Here is an 18565-nt window from a genome sequence, read left to right as displayed (position 1 = left end):
TTTCATTTGTATAGAGAAATGAAATATATCTACAGGAAAAGTACTTGTTCATAGCTACTTGGTATCATAATTATTGCAGTATGAATGTATTAAAGGAGTGAATTAGTGTCTTACCATTCAAGTGGATTTATATTACAAGACTACACTGCTGAGAATGATGCATTATGGGTTAGGAAACAGGCCAGATATGAGTAGTTGAGGACTAGAGGTGCATGTAGCTCCTGGTTTGTATTTACTCTTCATAAAACTACTGATAAGTGGCCCAGATTTTTTTCATTATTGATACATTTTGGTCTGCCACAAACATTTATGCTCAGACTACCTTTTCCATCTTATAAATATATGTTTGTGTAGGCTTGCCCTATGAATTGGCAGATAGTATATATTTGCTATCACGTGTGTACTTACTAATTTCCCAATCTGATAACTCTTATCACAGGTCTACCCCATGAATTGACTGATAATGGTTTAGTATATCAGGATACCAATGAACTGTTAGGGTTCATTCATTCAGAAGAGATGCTAGTCAGACCAGTCAAACTCTTCATTGTGGATTTCATCTCCACCGCAGTGAGTACTTCTCTGTGCCTAATTTTGATGAGATTATATTTCATTTTCTCAGCCATGTTTTCAACACCTCTTATGTTTTATAATACTTATTTGTCACATTGACAACCTCCCCCCCCCCCTTCCCCCGGAAAAAACAATAGAATAAAATAAATGAATTTTTTATAAGATAAATGAAAAAAAAATTAAAATTGTTTCAACTTTCTTGGTATAGTCCAAATGTTTTTACATTAGAAACATACAAGCTTCTGCGAGTTACTGATATTTGCTTTAGTCTAAATCAGATTGCTCCATTTCGGTAGCTTATATGATATGAGCTAATACAATGGAGCAATCCGATCGGCCAATAACAGATATGTTATGGAGTCTGCCTTTGTTTCATGAAACATGACCCTGATTTTCATGGTCTGTAATAAATGTTCCACTTTTTAATCCATATTTTACATGTGAACTGTTTGCTGATGAATCTTATATGTCCTGCATCTGTCAAATCTGTGGTGATTTCAGGATTGGTACACTACCGTTTAATTATCAATCTTATTTTAGCTTCTTGGTATCCCATCCACGATCCTTGGCCTGTGTGTGTGTTGCCTGGCCCATCAGATTGGCTTGGATACCACCAACCCTGTCATCTACCAACCACACAATGGTCCAATGGATGCGCTGTACAAACTGCCTCTGGATGATCTGTGTCAGAAGGCAGCCAAGGAAGCTGTAGAGACAGGCAGGGTGGATGGACCTGAAGGCTCACCGGTCCAGCACTTCATCAGGATGTATGACACGGCCAGCAGAGCAAGAGGGGAAGCCTGGTAAGTGATGATGCTGGGGAGAATTTCATCAACAATTTCATCTGACAAGTTGTCAGATTGATTCTGATTGGCATAGAAGCACTGTTCCTATTATTACTGTCGGATAAAATGGGTCTTTCCGGATAAAAGATCTGACAAGTCCTTTCATGAAGCGCTCCCGAGGATGTCAGATTTGACAACTATCCTTGAATCTGATTCAGAGTATGGTAAGCCATGGTTGTCTTTCGGTCACTTTAAAAATCTCATCAGCCAAAATTGAACAAGGTCAATGTTGTTTGAGCAAAGGACATTATTCAGAGCTGCCAAGTAGTACCGATTTTCAGTATTTAGTACTGAAAAGTGAGAAGAATACTGATAGTTTCATGTAAAATACTTATTTCTAAAGTTTCAGTTGTGTGTGTGGTCCTATGGTATTTTTTTTAAATACTGATTTCCTCACCGAAATACTGATTTTTAGCTTCAAAAATACTGAAATGTTCCTTTTCAGGTTGGCAGCTCTGATTATTTACCTCAGTGAATTTTTTTTAGAGAAACTATCAAATTTCATGTATACTTTAAATAGGAAAGGAGGGCTCACACTTTTTGTACTTCATATTTTAGTAATCTGTAAAGTCACTCATTACCTTTTATTTTTACAGCCAGCAACAACAAAGCCTTGAGCTAGCTCAAGATGTAAACCGTAGAGCTAAGACCCAGCTGCTGAGATTCCAATGGCTGTATGAAGACATCCTACAGGCAGGCGGACCTGAAAGGGCTGGATATCAGTTTGTCGCACCTGCCAGGTACTTAAAGAGAATCTTCTGGTTTCCATAAAAGAAACCTTGTGATTATGCATTTAATGTATACACTCTAGTGAACATAATGATAAATGTAATAATGACGCATACAAATAAAATTTATAATTGATTACCAAGCTTGCGTTAAAAGACCCTGTTCTAGCTTTCAAGTTTATTTCACATTTCTGAAATGTTGGAAGAATATTACAGTAAAAAGAAATTCACTGCGATGTGTGGCTCTTCAGATGCTGTATAATTCAATAGTTACTGAGTTTGGTTTGAAATTCTATTTTATGAAGGAAAAATTCCAATTATGAGACTCGCCTCTGAGTGATTAGTTGGCCTACCTTGAGACATCTTTTCTGAAATTTGACAGGTCTGCCATCATGTCCGACATGAGGAAGCGTCTTCAAGCCCTTCAGGCCATTGAGGGCGCTGTAGGGACAATGCAGGAGCGTGCTCTGGGTGTACAGGGAAGAGTATGTCAGCGGTTGAAGTGGGCTGCAGGAGCTAACCCTTCACTGGCTAATGTTATGAAAGATGTAGACACATCTATTCAGGTCAAGACACAGCTTTACACGGTATGAAACTTTTTATTTTGTATTGTATAATAGTTGTAATACTGATAATGATAATGACGTAGGATATTTGTATATGTATAGCACACATATCCACCTTGATAGGTGCTAACGGTGTTCCTATATGCCCTGGCTAAGCTAGTCTACCGATTCCTGTGCTCTTAGCTTTATTGAGGAATTACCCATTTACTTCACCTTGGTTGAGTGCAGCACATTGGGGTTCAATTTCTTGCTGAAGGAAATTACCCCATGGCTGAGATCTAAACCCACGATTCTCTTTTATAATTGCAATATTAATCCGCTCGGCCACAATGCCCCATAATGACGCTGCTGGGCCTACGGAAAATCTTATCTAAAAACCTCAGATGTTCAGACTGTTCCAAAGGGCTGATTTTCATGATTGATTGCATTGGTAATAATGTGCAATCAGTCATACAAATTAATTTCAAGATCAGTTAGATGGCCCAGGAGAGTGAATAAAACATGGCCGCCATATCACTTTATTCGATGAGAGATTCTTCTCTTTGACATTCTGAAATTGCTTCATTGTTTAAGATCAAAAGCCATATGTAGGATCTGGACTGAACAACATTTGAAAGATTGACCAGTCATCATCAAGAAGATATGTTAAAAAAAATCTAAACATTTTAGATAAGAGGTTTTGTCACCCCAGTGACGGTAAGCTACAATTTTTATGGTGGGATTACTTTTGCTGATTTAGCAACAACAAAAAACAAACAACAGCTGATTAAATTTGTCAATAGAAATTAAGATCTAATATTGTAACCATGCTGTAAAAATCATAGTTGCCTGTATTATTTTTCTTGACACAGCTTGAGACAAAGAGAGCATCAGAAGTTGGAGCACTTTGTCATGCCATCCTCCACTTTGAAGGAATGAGAACCCGTACATCAGAATCTGTGTATGCTGACAATAGCTTCCATGACATGCTGCAAAGGTATGTATACGATGGTTCTCTCTTGCTTTGGCTCAAGGAAAATCGCATGGCATGGCAATGTTATTTGCATGAGATTTTGAAGAAAAAAGTAATAAAAGTGCGCAGAGTTTTCTTTATGCACTTCAGAAAATGGTACAAAATTAAAAAGGCTCGACATCTGACCTTTCCAATTTTCGTGATATTTGAATCCTTCAATTCTCCTTCATGATGATACTTAAAAGATCATCTTCTTTTCTTTTTTAGATGTCTTCAGGTTTGTAACTCCTTGGTAACCAGATCATCCAATCTAAGCCCAGCTGAAGAGGATTATCTAGCCTTGAAACCTTTGACCATTGATAAACCTATCAACAACAAATGGATCAAGGGACTCTCGGAGTCAATCCGCAAGAAGATTGTAGAACTCCAAGGCAAGGCTGCTGAAGCTGAGGCAAAGATAGAGGCTGACAAGGTATGATTCATGTCAAGTTTGTTTAAAATGATAATGGTAAAGATGATGGTGGTGGTGTTGGTGACTTGGTTGATGATGATGAGGATTATGATGATATTGATGATGGTGTTGGTGGTGATGATGAGTTTGAAGATGATGATGATGATGATAATGGTGATCGTGATAGTAATGTTGATGGTGGTGGTGGTGATGATGATGATGATGATGATAATGGGGATGGTGGTGATGATGATGATGATGATGGTGGTGATGATGATGATGGTGATGTTGGTGATGGTGATGATGATGATGATGATGGTGATAATGATAATAATGTTGATGGTGGTGGTGGTGATGATGATGATGATGATGATAATGGGGATGGTGGTGATGATGATGATGATGATAATGATGTTGGTGATGATGACGATGATGATGATGATGATAATGGGGATGGTGGTGATGGTGATGATGATGATGATAATGGGGATGGTGGTGATGATGATGATGATGTTGGTGATGATGATGATGATAATGGGGATGGTGGTGATGATGATGATGATGTTGGTGATGATGATGATGATAATGGGGATGGTGGTGATGGTGGTGATGATGATGATGATGATGATGATGATGATGATAATGGGGATGGTGGTGATGATGATGATGATGATGGTGATGGTGATGATGATGGTGATGTTGGTGATGGTGATGATGATGATGATGATGGTGATAATGATAATAATGTTGATGGTGGTGATGATGATGATGATGATGATGATGATAATGGGGATGGTGGTGATGATGATGATGATGATGATGATGTTGGTGATGATGACGATGATGATGATGATGATAATGGGGATGGTGGTGATGGTGATGATGATGATGATGATGATAATGGGGATGGTGGTGATGATGATGATGATGTTGGTGATGATGATGATGATAATGGGGATGGTGGTGATGGTGATGATGATGATGATGATGATGATGTTGGTGATGATGGTGGTGATGATGATGATAATGTTGATGATAATGGTGATGATGATAATATATTGATGGTGGTTATGATGATGATGATGATGATAATGATGATGGTGGTGATGATGATGATGGTAATGGTGGTGGTGATGATGGTAATGTTGATGATGATGGTGATGATGATAATATTGATGGTGGTTATGATGATGATGATGATAATGATGATGGTGGTGGTGATGATGATGATAATGGTGATGGTGGTGGTGATGATGATGCTGGTGGTGATGATGATAATGGTGATGATGCTGGTGGTTATGGTGATGGTGGTAATGATGATTCTGATGGCGGTTCTGATGGTGTTGATGACGATAATGTACTTTTTCCTTCTGTATCACAGGAAACAGTCCAGACCATGGTTGATGTGGTCAAGATGGGTTTGACCACCCATAATGAACTAATGTCAGAGGTCAAAGGCATGCTGAGGGTCATTGCTGAGGATGAGGAAGGTGGTCGTGCTGGGATGGCTGAAGCTCAAAGATTCAAGACCTTCTACAAACAATATTCAGAAACCTTTGCAACCATGCTAGGCAAGATACTGACAAGTAAGAATGTTATTGCGAATTCTTCGAGATCTTATCTCGGAATATGTACGTAGAAATCTAAGATCTTCAGGAACCAGGTTGTTGACAACTCGTAGAATCAAATGCTCCTTTGGTGAAAAAGCTTTTGCTCATAGTGCTCCAACCTAGTGGAATGCACTCTCATCAACAATACGCAATGTCAAGACTATAGAGTCATTCAAATCCAACCTTAGGACATTCTCATCATATTTCAATTAACAGCCCCCCCCCCTGTGTAATAAGTGATAATTCCTTCTGCGCCTCTGAATAGGAAACTAGACAGAAGGCGCACTCTAAATGCTATATATTATTATGTTCAGGTATTTTTATTAAGAGTATGTTTTAATTTTGGAATTCAACATTGTGTGGGCATGATATTATAAGGACTCATTTGGTTTCTAATACATTGTCATATATGCCAGCTTCATCTTTAATTTTGATTTGTTTTATTCTTTTGTGATACAAATTTTGTTTATAATTTTTTATTTCAGCATCATCTAATGAGAATGGTGAAAAGCTGCAAGAACTGATTGAGGTCAAGCCCACGATCAACTCACTAATCGACCATGTCAAAGGGTAGGTAGTACTCTGAGAGTTTTCTTCTTCATTAAAATGCACATTGTTAAGTTTAATCATTTAAATCAAGTTGTATTCAGTTCAGTTCTGTTTTCCATGTTGGACAAGTGTTTTATAGTGATTGTGTATCAGGGTTTTCTTTCTGCCATTTTTTAATAGTGATAAGTCATGTTAATAATAATAATAATATAGGGTATTTATATTGCGCACATATCCACCTTGTTAGGTGCTCAAGGCGCTCCTATATTACCCAGCTAAGCTAGGCGTTCATAGCGCACACAGCTTTTTAAGGAATAACTTCCTACCGGTACCCATTTACCTCACCTAGGTTGAGTGCAGCACATTGGATTAGTTTCTTGCTGAAGGAAATCACGCCATGGCTGGGATTCGAACCCACGACCCTCTGTTTCAAAGTCTGAAGACTAATCCACTGGGCCACAACGCTCCAGATGTTGATACCATCTTGATTTTTTAGGGGGTTTCTGTTAAAAGATATTTGAAGTGTATTGTTTGGGAATGATTTAAGAATGCGGGATATGAGATCAAAGTACTGTTCTTTAATAAGTAGTGATTGATAGATCAATTCTATTCCTCATGAAACACAATACAAAATAAATACATACAAGCAATAAAACCTGAGAATTGAATTAATGATATACATGTAATACACGAGTATATGAATGGGGAATTAAGTATTTAGGCAAATAAGGAGAAACATTGGGGGGAAAAACATAAAGAGCTTGGAGAAAGACTACTGGCATATGCATGAAAGAAGTTGAAATTAAAGTCCAGTATTCCCAATAAGAGAGCTCGGGCGAATATTAATGCGTCTTGTTTCATAGAACCTTGGAACAAGACCTCTCTCTCTCTGGCCTTCTTTGTTACTTACAATTAGGACAGATGTATTGGTGATTGTGATGGTTTGTTAAGAGCTTTGTGTACAACCATTAATGGGCAAGTAGGTTTGTTATATCTCGGATCTTTTGAAATTAAAATCCCAATCTCATGACCATCACCTTCGTAGCTCACAAGATACACTCACACTGCAAGCACTAGAAGGTCCTTCTGATGTCAGCCCCACGACTGTGGAACAAACTTCCCCTTGACTTATTAAGGAATTCAACAAATTTACATAATTTCAAGTTAAAAACCTATCTATTCCAATAGTATGTACAGCACCTAGAAGCTCTTGCAGCGCAATAGAATATAAAGAGATAGTTTTTGTGTTCTATAAATGCATATTGTTATTTTTATCTCTAAACAACGTCCTTGTGACAGATGTTACACAATCATGTTTGGTTGCTGGCCCGAGTCTCGTTGATTATGGTTAAATGACACATTACTTTATAGAGTATTTTTATTATTACTGTTGAATGATGTTGGTTTGATTCTATTCTGTGTGCAGGATGTACGATCGTTTGGTTAGCATTGCTACACAATCTACAGAGGACAAAGAAGAGGACGGAGATGAGAAAAATGGTATGTTGACGAAGAATGAAATCTTAAATTGGTGAACCTTGTTCATGTATTAAAGCTATATGATTTTGCTCAATCAGCACACAAATACTGTAGCACTTGGTTATGATGTGCCTTCAGCTAGAAATCCATATTTATTGTGCTGCATGCCACCATAGCAGGGTGAATGAGTTATTGGAAGGATTTGATTGATTGAATGGTTTATTTATTTTAAGAAAATCACTGAAAATAGCAGCCAAAGGCCAAATTACATTCAGTTTACAAATGGTATATACAGACATATAAAAAAAATATATACAACTTGGAATAAAATAGGCAAATATCAAAATCAAATTGTTTTACAAAATAATTATACGTAAATATGAAAGTAATGAATTACCCAGCATATGAGAAGAAAGTCTCAGAGGTAGAATAAAGTACATGTAGTGAGAATATGTTAGAACGAAAGACAGAATGAAATAAGAGGAAGAGAGGGAGACAGGAACAAAGTTAGAGGTTGGGTATTTAACAAGGATAGAAAAAAATATCGGAAATGGTAATTATAATGCAACAAATGGAAAACTAAGGAAGAAACATTATATTGGGATACATGATTTGTTCCTTGAATACACTGGAATACACCATTTGCTGGAAAAAGCTCACATACTATATTTTGCTAAAGACAATCATAATGGAAAGGAAAGGTTCCTGAAAATGAAAGTGTCATAAGGTCCCTCCATCTTCCATTCAAATACTTTGTGAATATGATGATGAATGGTTCATATTAATATTCCGAATGCAACTGTGTTTTCTGATTAATTTATGAAAATGGTGATATTTAGAATGCAATGGTGTGTTTCTTCTAACCACCTATTCTTATGTCTCCATATTTTTCCTGGCACAGTTGTGAATGGTTCCACCGAGGCCCCCGGGACCACTGACAACAAACCCACCAAGTCTCTAGCAGGGGAACAGGCCGAAGAGGACCCCAAACCCCCTCCACAAGGGAAGGTCACCACCAAGCAACAGCAGCAGGTTAAAATCAGGGAGATACGCCACTCTACTCCACCGGCTGCCAAGCAGGGTAGGTCCATTGATGTATTTACATCAATTGCTATTGTGCTCCCATGGCATTTGTTCCTGTGATGTGTTTACTGCAGTATTACAGAGTTTAATTAATTAAAAGCAGAGATATCATTGATACAAGTATATTAGGCTTGGGCGGTTCTAGTCTTGGCGAGAGTCGACTCCGATTCTTGCCCCAGGCGTCGGTTCCAGAGAGAGTCGACTCCCAGCGCCGATAATGAGCTTTGAGACAATGCCTCAATTATGCCCCTACACTAGATACCTTTATCTCGGTGTACGCTTGTTTCGGTTCTTCTCCCAACTCCCTGGTCCTTTCCCCAGTCATCACAAGATCCAACTCACTGCATTGCAAACATAAACCACAGTTACCACACACAAAAATTCTCTCCCCATCATCACAAGATCAACTCACTGCAAAGATAACACACACAGCACATGTTTCACCGTGGTTTGACCTTCGCATTGTTTCTTTGAAGTGATTGTTTCCGATTTTAGTGTTGTGATGATAGATTGATTTTGGTGCTTGAACCATGGAGCTAATATAGCTCTATGCGTGAACGATATCTGAGTTGATTAATGGGAGGTAGAACCTCCATGATTTAATCCAAGTTTGAATGTTTGATACTTGGTTGATGTGAGCTTTGCGTGTTTACTATTTAGTGTTTTAGCCCATTATTTGTCAAATTAATCTAGAAAGATCTGTATTCGTGTCTGAAGACAATGTCAAAGAAAAAGAAAGTTCTTAATTTGTACAGTTCTGAGGTAATTTATTTTATCATACAGATATACCTGCAAATGGTATGAAGTTGAAAAAATATCCTTCGTATAGATACATTTTTGACACATTTTAAAAAAAGACTTAAAAATTATTCATACAAATGATATAATTGAATTGTTAAGCGTTCGTATCAGTTAGAGATTCGTGACAAATTAAAAAGGCCTACCAGAACCAAAACTGGCAATTTCCAAATCATCCATCAAGGAAGCATCGCAAAGCCTCTTATCCACGTCTTTGCAAATTTTACTTGACCTAATTTCTCCAGACAGTGAGAGAGGCCATGTGGCAGCCAAACCAAAACAGAATAAAAAGGGCGGCAATCTCGTACCCCCCCCCCACCACCACAAGAATATCAGATTTCCAAACATGTGCTTCTCAATATTGTGCAATACATGACCGAGACAAAGAAAGTTATGTAAACAAATTGCCGAGGGTTGATGTGGATCCCTGAATTGAGGGATTAGTCTACGTTTTCAGTCACTTAAGAAAATGGCGAATTGGCCAAAGGTGAAATTCACCATTGGAAAAAAAATGAATGTTTGGATTAAAATAACTAAGATTAAATGAAATATGACTGAAAAATATCCATAGTTGAATCTCTACTTTTATTACTGACAGAACAATAACATCATTTTTTATTATTAACTTCTCGCCAATATTCCAATAAGGCAAGACTCTAATTAAGACTAGCAAGCAAACGTTATCAATGGGATTTTGGAATGAAAGAAAATGCAACTGACAGGAGGGAATGACCACAAAAAGTGAAATTATTTGCGAAACACCAAACTACTTCATTTGTCCTCCCCACAAAAAAAGATTTATTGACACTCTCGAATGACATTTTCCAGATGAGAAATATTCAGGAAAGGAAAAAATACAGAACCTTCGAAGCCCACAATATCTATTGTTCAAACAAACTGTAAAATGCGTAGTTTTATGTGTACGTCTCAATCATTAATAAAAGTATAAAGGATGGTTATTAAACATGATATTCACTCAAAGCGATATGCAAATAAAGATATATCTCATAGTGTTATAAAGAATGCTTGTTTATCAATGCATTTAAATTCAAAGGGGAGACAATAAAAGAGGAGACTTAATGTCCTGAAGATTATCATTGATTTCGAAACATGGGGTATATGCTTCATATAAAATAAGGAAAACGAAAAGTAAACTTATTTTGAACAGATATATAAAAATATTTATAAACAAGAGGTGATAAACACTTCATTAAAATTATGATGAAATTCGTAGTGAATGTCAACTTCTAAAAGGAGAAATTAACAAGATTAAAAGGGGAATAAAGTTTGGAAGAAAAGAAAGAAAGAGAGAGAAGCTTTGGGGGAAGGATCGGCATGGGGCTGGAGAGTGTACATAAATGGGAGGGGGAGCAATCATCTATTCAGTCACCCAAAATCTTACACCTTCATAACTTCTCACACAATCCACACACAAATCCCAATACACTAACTTTCATGATACAATTACAAGTGTCGCTCAACACAACGCACGTGGTCTCTACTGGCATTTTACAGTCACACACACAGAAATACACAGTACACACAAAGGACACGATGCATCTGCATAGATACCACATGCAGTCATGCACACTGAGCCTAATGCACACGGTATACTGCAGGCTCGAAGCAGAGAAAAGTTCTGCTCGAAGTATGTGACTCTTCGGCTCCAAATTCCACATTTATTTTATCTCAGTGATTGGATTCGGCGCTGAGAGTCGGCGCTGGGGCCGATTTTCGTCCATGAATGAGAGAGCATGGCAAAGACTCGAGTCCCTTTATCTCAGAACCGCCGCCGCTTGGTACTCGAGTCTCCAGAGATCAGGGTCGACTCCCCGACTCTGGCATTGAGAATCGGGTAGACTCGATTACCCGGCGCTGGCTCCCAAGCCTAAAATATATAATGGTTTGAGAAAGTATAGTGGGAATTATTCATCTGAGGTTGGTCTGGCAAATACTGTTTTCCCTGAGGGGCTTAATATGAAAGATTTGTAAGGCTTGAATAGTTATAGTTATTATAGGGTCATCATCATCATTATCTTCATCATCATTTATAATGCACTTTTCCCATTAGTGCCAAACTGCTTAAAATGATTTCAATTAAATTGTGTACAATTATATAATCTACAATCTACAAAAGAGATCTATTTTTGTTCTTGAAATAAAGTGAGATTTTATTAAAATATGGGGGTCAGGCATATGATAGGTTGATTCTTTCATGTGATTGGCCATTATTATTATTATTACATGATTGTGTATTGATGATGTTGTTGTTAGGAGGGACCAAGGGTTCACCAGCCATCATGCGAGACCCTCGGACCGGTAAGATCATCCAGGTGAGGAACACCTACGCCATCAACGTCTGGAGGAGAGTTAAAGGCAAGCTGGATGGTAGAGACCCAGACCCTGCTAAGAGGCTCGCTGTCACAGAACAGGTATTCATCAATCCACTTTATTCAGAGGCCCATGTTCTGAAGTACAGTTTGATTTAAAGACGATAGTCTAGCTCTGTGTTAAAATTATTCAAAGCCAGATATTTCAAAATTGCATTTACATTATATTTTTCCCATCTATACTTCACTCTTTCTTTATGTTAAATGATGAAGAGAGCTATTTTGTAGTAATCATTCTCAGTTATGAATGATTCCAGTGTCAAATGAGCTGAAAAATCAAACTTGTACTAATAGAGATAACTGTCACGATTGGCTATATACATGGTTATGAAAAACCTGCTCAAAATTTGGCACTTAATATTCCCGTCATTCAAGAAGTCACATGCAGTGTACAAAGGGTTTTCGTGAAACACACCCAGGAAGGCTTTGATTTGTCAAGAGTACATAAGAAGCTCTACTGTCTCTTATATGAACCATTGCACATTTGAATATCCTTATACAGGTTGACTATGTGATCAAGGAAGCAACAAGTATAGACAACCTGGCAACCCTGTACGAGGGCTGGACGGCCTGGGTGTGAGGGAGACCACACCCACCTACCCGATCCCCCCTGCCGGGGATTGTGGGATCAACCAACCAACAAATCGTAGAGAGTGAGAGAGAGGCGGTGCCAAGCCGCTGACATCCAGACATCACGAGAAGCAGGCCCCGCCCCTCTGTTCAAGAGACTTTTGGAGTCGCCTTACAAGGGGGGCAGGGGTTTAGATCTTGCTGGCTTTAGGTGATACGTGGATGGAATTGGAGCTCTTATCTGGCTGTAGGATGCAAGGCTGAAATCATGTCTCATGCTGCTTTAAAGAGGAAATATAAACAAAGCCATTATGAGGGGCCATTTTGAAACATTGATGAGAATATTTGTGAAACTTACTCGCTGATTCACATGCCAATGAAGTTCAAGCTATTACTCAAGTACGTGTATCGGCTGATTTTCCAACATGGTCAGGGCAAAATATAGTCTTACCATTGAACAATGATTGCAAGAAAATGCTGGGCTTTTTTTCATAACTGACCTTTTGCTGTATTCATGGGAGAAAATGATAAGTCTAAAACATAGGAAATGCAAGAAGGCGCCTCTTGTTTTCAGGCAACAGTCCACAAATCAATTACCCTAAAGTTGGTCAAGCATGCCCCCTACAATATACTGATAATGTAGAGAAAGTGGCTACCACTCTCATTCGATCAGTTGATTGCCCCTCCATATGTTTTGTCATTAAAAATATTGAAATCTGTTCAGTTTGGTTCTCCCGTTCCCCCAACTCATTGATAAGTCAACTGATAAATCATCGCCAATCTCCTTAAATCAAATATAATTTTGATGAAGCTATTGAAAATGTGTAAAGTAGGTGTCCTTTTCATAGACTTATGCCTATATGGTATCACACATCCTAGGAATTCACACCAATGTTAGATGAAACTGTCACTATTAAATTGATTTCTGTCCCAATCCTCCCCTCAAAGAAACTTGTTGATCAGCCAATGAATTTCTTTCACAACAAATCATCAAGGTAGATGCAGCATGAATATGAAATATTTCTTCAAGCAGCTCCCCTCCATTGCACTATTACAACACTACACAACAACTAGCAATTATGTATTTCTTCCTTCTGATGCACACTCTGTAAAATCTCATTTGATTGAAACTTGTGAAAAAATTTCAGTATTTTGCTTGTACTGATAGTTGGGGCATTTTATTTCTACATTATATATTTTCCCTAGAATATCAGTTATACATCATACATATTTGTGAAATATTATCCAGAGTGACTTTCTCTGAGATCTCTGGTATTTTCATCAATTATGTGTGGCAGAAATTTTGGTCCTTTTTGTTGGAGTACCGAATATCATTGGTGGAAGCAGCAATTTTACAGAATATGTGAAAAAAATTATTGATCTCATTTTCAGCAAGTACAGACTATCGTTGGAAGTTTCAACAATTATACAACGTATTGGTAGTTTCACGAGTATTCTCACCCAATGCTTTATATTTATCATTGGTTTCTTTAAGTGATGGAGATGGTTTTCTTCAAAGAATGAGAGCATGCGTTTTGTCAATAGAGACATGATGGAGAATTAGCCGATTGCAAAGCCATGAGCTCGAAGAGACACAGGGTTTCTCATCAGTCATAGAGGACTGAGAGCTTGGAATGAGACGATCATAGAGATAATGCTAAAGCATTGGTTTGGGTTCAGGAGCAAGGGCTTGCTTCTGTATGGGAAAGTCTTGATTAAAAGGTTAGCCTATGGGATGGTGAAGAAATAGAAATGTCCAGAGTGAATGAGGAATCAATGCCCTTGGGTCGGTCGCTGACCTGTTCATCAGAATTGGAAGATAAGAATATTTCAGGTGGATCCTGACTTGAGTTGATGATTATTTCAATATTCTATAGCATTGATAGATGCTGAGGCCGTTGCCTTTGTATTTGAGCAAACCATTTTTCAAGACAGTCATTTTCTATCAGGTTGTCATTATAATTAATCGCTGATATCATTTCAAGTTTGTCAACTTGACAGTCAATGTCAGGAATGAACTTAAACAAAACCCACAATTCCTTTGACTGTTGATTTTGATCAAGCGTCGTTGAAAGTGTTGCGATGGGATTTGCGCCTGTGAATTGACACAGAGTGTTAAGAAAAACAAACAATCCCAGCATCATTAATTCAAAAGAATTATCCTGTCAAAGAAATTAATTGACAGAAATTCTAGCACAGATTTGCAAATTGGTTGCATTTTCTTTCCTGAAGTTGTATATGAATGAAAAATGCGCTCGATTAGACTTGTGAACGTGTTCATATTTTGTTTTTCTGTTTCACTTGCATGTTTCCTTATAGACTTAACATTAACTCTGTAATTGTATTCTGGTTTGTATGGTGTATGTAGTAAGAAATCCCCTCTTTATAATAGTGTTCCCATCACATATTTTATGGTAGATATGGTATTGTTAATTCCTTGCATGTTATTGAGAGGGGAAAATCATCTTGCAGTAAGCGCGAACTTCATTATAAATAATCATAACAAAATGAAAAATAGTATTTTCATTGTAACTTTTGTTATTCTCCTTACTTCATGTTCTATGTATTTCCAATGAGAAAAAGTTCTATCTTGTACATATCCACCATAAAACAACAAATAAGTTGCTCTTTGGAGTATTATAGTATAGGGTAAAACAGAAAGAGATTGGCTAGGGATGATGAAATCTGTTTTAGGTACTCTTTATTTTCTGAGATGTAAATGTAATATAATATTCCATTATCTGTCATTATTCCAGGATCAGATTAGATGTACAGCTTACACTTTTCAGTGTTTGAAAATGATTTACCCACATTCATTTTAAAGCTGGAAACTCACTGAGTCTTTTGATTCAGGTAGCTTTCAAGTAACTTAACTCGGGGAAAAGGTATATGAGAATTAATTGACTATATGCACTTACTAAAAGAATTGTGCAGTTTCAGCTTTAGCCATAGTCCAGTGAGTTTAGTCGACCCTTTTATGTCCTAGGGCTCGTATCACAAAGCTTAGATATTGATCATACAATTGATATGTACAGTATGCTTGATTCTAAATAGTAATCAAACATAAAATCAGCCTTATGATCAATCATTAAGCTTTGTGTTAAATGGGGATCTGGACATTACATTAAAGCCAGGTTTCATGCTCATCACTTTTCACACTCACCTTTTCCTTTATTTTGAAAATTCTGGCTTACTTACATTATCATCATCAGTAAGCGGAACAAAAATCTTGTCAAGACTTCCAGTCCTTCTTTCTGGTAGTTACATCTTGATCCTACTTGACTTGTAATTACCGGTTGCATGCCTTTCATGTGGAGGGTGTACGCATCTTTCATGGTAACACTTGGTGCTGGCAGGACCAATGTTTGTCCAGCCTTATTTTGAAAGAGTCTAAGTGAAGTTCATGAGACAACCGATGGAGAAAGACTGTTTCATAACTCTACTACCCTCTGACTAAAACTGTTTTCTCCCAAGGGTAATATTTGACCTTTGTTTGAACATTTCAATATACATTCTAACTGTAATTCCAAGTTGTTGTTTTTTTTTCAAGTTTTAAAATTGAATTTCTGTATATCATGAATTTAAAGCTTAGAATCTGCTCATTTCAAATGCAAAAAATAAAAAGCGGGAAGTAAAATTTGCAACTTATTGGTCATTTTGTGGTGGAGAGACTGGAGGGTCACAAAATGGCGTACCCAATTAGTTGCCCTTTCCAATTCATTTGTATGTGGTCTTCATATTATGTTTCATATTGTTATCTTTTCCTCTTTTTTTTTGCATTTTTTCCCTGTAAGAACCACCTATTCCTTATTTTAACAAAAGGTGTTTATTTAGAGGCTTCAGATAAAATTTGATTACCCAAAAACATAGCATGTCATCAACTTTTAAATAAAATTACTCTGTATTAATCTTATGATTATTATTGGGTTTTTTTGCTGTAGAGATAACATTTTGGAAGATTAGCTTTGATATTCCTACTCCCAAAATACATTTTCAGTGCTGGTATATACATAATTTAGCTGTAGCAGTGTTGCAAAATATCTTTAAGATACCGGTATCAATTATATCATTAATGTAAACACCACGATGTTATTGATAAACCAAGAATAGTTTACCATGTATCAATGTAAGAATACAGAATACCTAATAGACTTATTGAATGTGTGTTTATGATCTCATTTTAGATGGAGTTTAAAATAGTTTGGGAGGTAGAAATGCTTAATTATTAAAAGTATGTACCTATTGTAAGGCTTTTGCTATTGATATACTACTCTAAGTGTTCCATAATTAATGTTTCTTTTTGTTTTATATGTTAAACAACTATTTACTCTTCTGATGGTGTATTGCATGATTGTTAGAATTAAACAGTTTCCTAACAGAAAACAAGAAAATGAGCAAAGAATTGTCTTTCAGAGTATTGTAAAGATTTCTGTAAATGTTCTAACACACCATGTGTAAGGTATGAAAGTGCAAGGGCCCTGTTGCATAAAAGTGACTGTGATATTAACTTCAATAGAAACCATTTGATTGGCTGTCAAGTCCTGTTACAAAGGGAATTGCCATTTGTGTGCAAAGGTACCCTAATCTAGTACATTACAGGACCCTTGTGTTTGAATGGGGACAGTGTTTGAATGGAAATATACATACATCCGAATATAGTACATTAGGGCCCGAATTCACAAAGGTGGTTTTGAAAACCCACGGTTAAGTCCATGGTTAATTCAGATTTCCTGTATAAAATATGCTTATTTTACTGCGTATATAAAAAATTCCAACGCTGATGCGCGCTTTTGTCACAGTGCGCCAAATTGACGCCTGTTGCCGTGGTTATCCATGCTATTTTATTCATGAGTCCACTGTTTTGAATTAATGAGTCCACTCTTCAAACAGTGGACTCATGAATACAATAGCGTATCTAACCATGGTAACAGGCATCAAATTGGTGCACTGTGACAAAAGCGCGCATCAGCATTGGACATTCCAAAACCATCTTTGTGAATTCAGGCCTAAGAGGAGAGAGAGAGGGGGTGGGAGTGAGCAGGAATGGAGGGTTGTTTGGTAAGACAAGTGTGATTGATCATTAGATATATCAAGAGAGAGATACAGTAAGAGAAAGAGTGGAGGATCATAAGAGCAGCCACCAGGGCCTCAACAAGCGGCTACAGTAAAGGAGGTTATGTTGGGGACTTGACTAGAGAGGATGGTTAGCAAATAGCAAAAACCAATAGACCGGCTTTTCAATTAACATAAGGCTTTAGAAATGTCTTACATGTCTTCACAATGTCAGTGAGTAGACCAAGTTTTACGAAAAATTAGGAAAACAGTTCTAATGAATGTGCTAAATTTAAAAAAAAAATAAATTAGGAAAAACTGAGAGGGAATGAGGAAAAATGTGAATTGTTTTGAAAAGGGGTGGGGCAGTAAAATAGTGAGAACCTCATATAAACCCGTTTTGATGATCAGACAACAAAAACAATGCAACACAAAGTTGTAAGAAGACAATACATTTTACATATTCATATTGGTATCCAATATTTATATACAGAAAAATATTGCACAAAAATGCTTTTCATTCAGATGAAGCAGATAAAAAAAGGAATAGAAATGGAAGAAGCCTGGAAGAATAAATTCAGCCTTAAGTAATAGAGCGATTGCTCTAGTCGTATATCAAAAACTAAATATATATCTTGACTGAAAATATGTCTGATGACTACAATATAAGCATACAAAAGTCAAACTCTAAATTTAGTATAAGCAAAACTCGACAACTGCAAACACTTCTATCATTTGAAGCATTACGATGGGAGTATATCACACGTACAATACAAAAAGTTGATCCAGTTTTCTAAGCAGTTATCAAAATGTGATCAATCTGCTAAAGCAATCAAACTGTCCTGCCTGATATCTTTTCAGCACAATGACAAACAGCCCAATTCTTAACTCAATAATGTTATCACACCTTTTTCAATGA

General features: G+C 37.1%; 1 protein-coding gene across 1 annotated transcript in view; it reads left to right on the top strand.

Moving 5' to 3' along the window:
- The window catches only part of LOC121423345 (serine/threonine-protein kinase SMG1-like), a 104289-nt gene extending 87312 nt beyond the window's left edge, over nt 1-16977 (top strand). The window contains exons 63-74 of the mRNA XM_041618699.1: nt 440-570; nt 1114-1376; nt 2015-2158; nt 2529-2733; nt 3564-3688; nt 3932-4136; nt 5497-5701; nt 6211-6295; nt 7701-7774; nt 8655-8834; nt 11909-12066; nt 12527-16977. Coding sequence (XP_041474633.1) covers nt 440-570; nt 1114-1376; nt 2015-2158; nt 2529-2733; nt 3564-3688; nt 3932-4136; nt 5497-5701; nt 6211-6295; nt 7701-7774; nt 8655-8834; nt 11909-12066; nt 12527-12604 — 1853 coding nt within the window. The 3' untranslated portion in view covers nt 12605-16977. The remainder of the gene's footprint in view (nt 1-439; nt 571-1113; nt 1377-2014; nt 2159-2528; nt 2734-3563; nt 3689-3931; nt 4137-5496; nt 5702-6210; nt 6296-7700; nt 7775-8654; nt 8835-11908; nt 12067-12526) is intronic.
- Nucleotides 16978-18565: the final 1588 nt, after the last annotated feature.

This window comes from Lytechinus variegatus, chromosome 10, assembly GCF_018143015.1.
Source record: "Lytechinus variegatus isolate NC3 chromosome 10, Lvar_3.0, whole genome shotgun sequence".
Taxonomy (NCBI): Eukaryota; Metazoa; Echinodermata; class Echinoidea; order Temnopleuroida; family Toxopneustidae; genus Lytechinus; species Lytechinus variegatus.
Note: the sequence above shows the minus strand (reverse complement) of the source record. Positions and strands in the feature narration are given on the sequence as shown.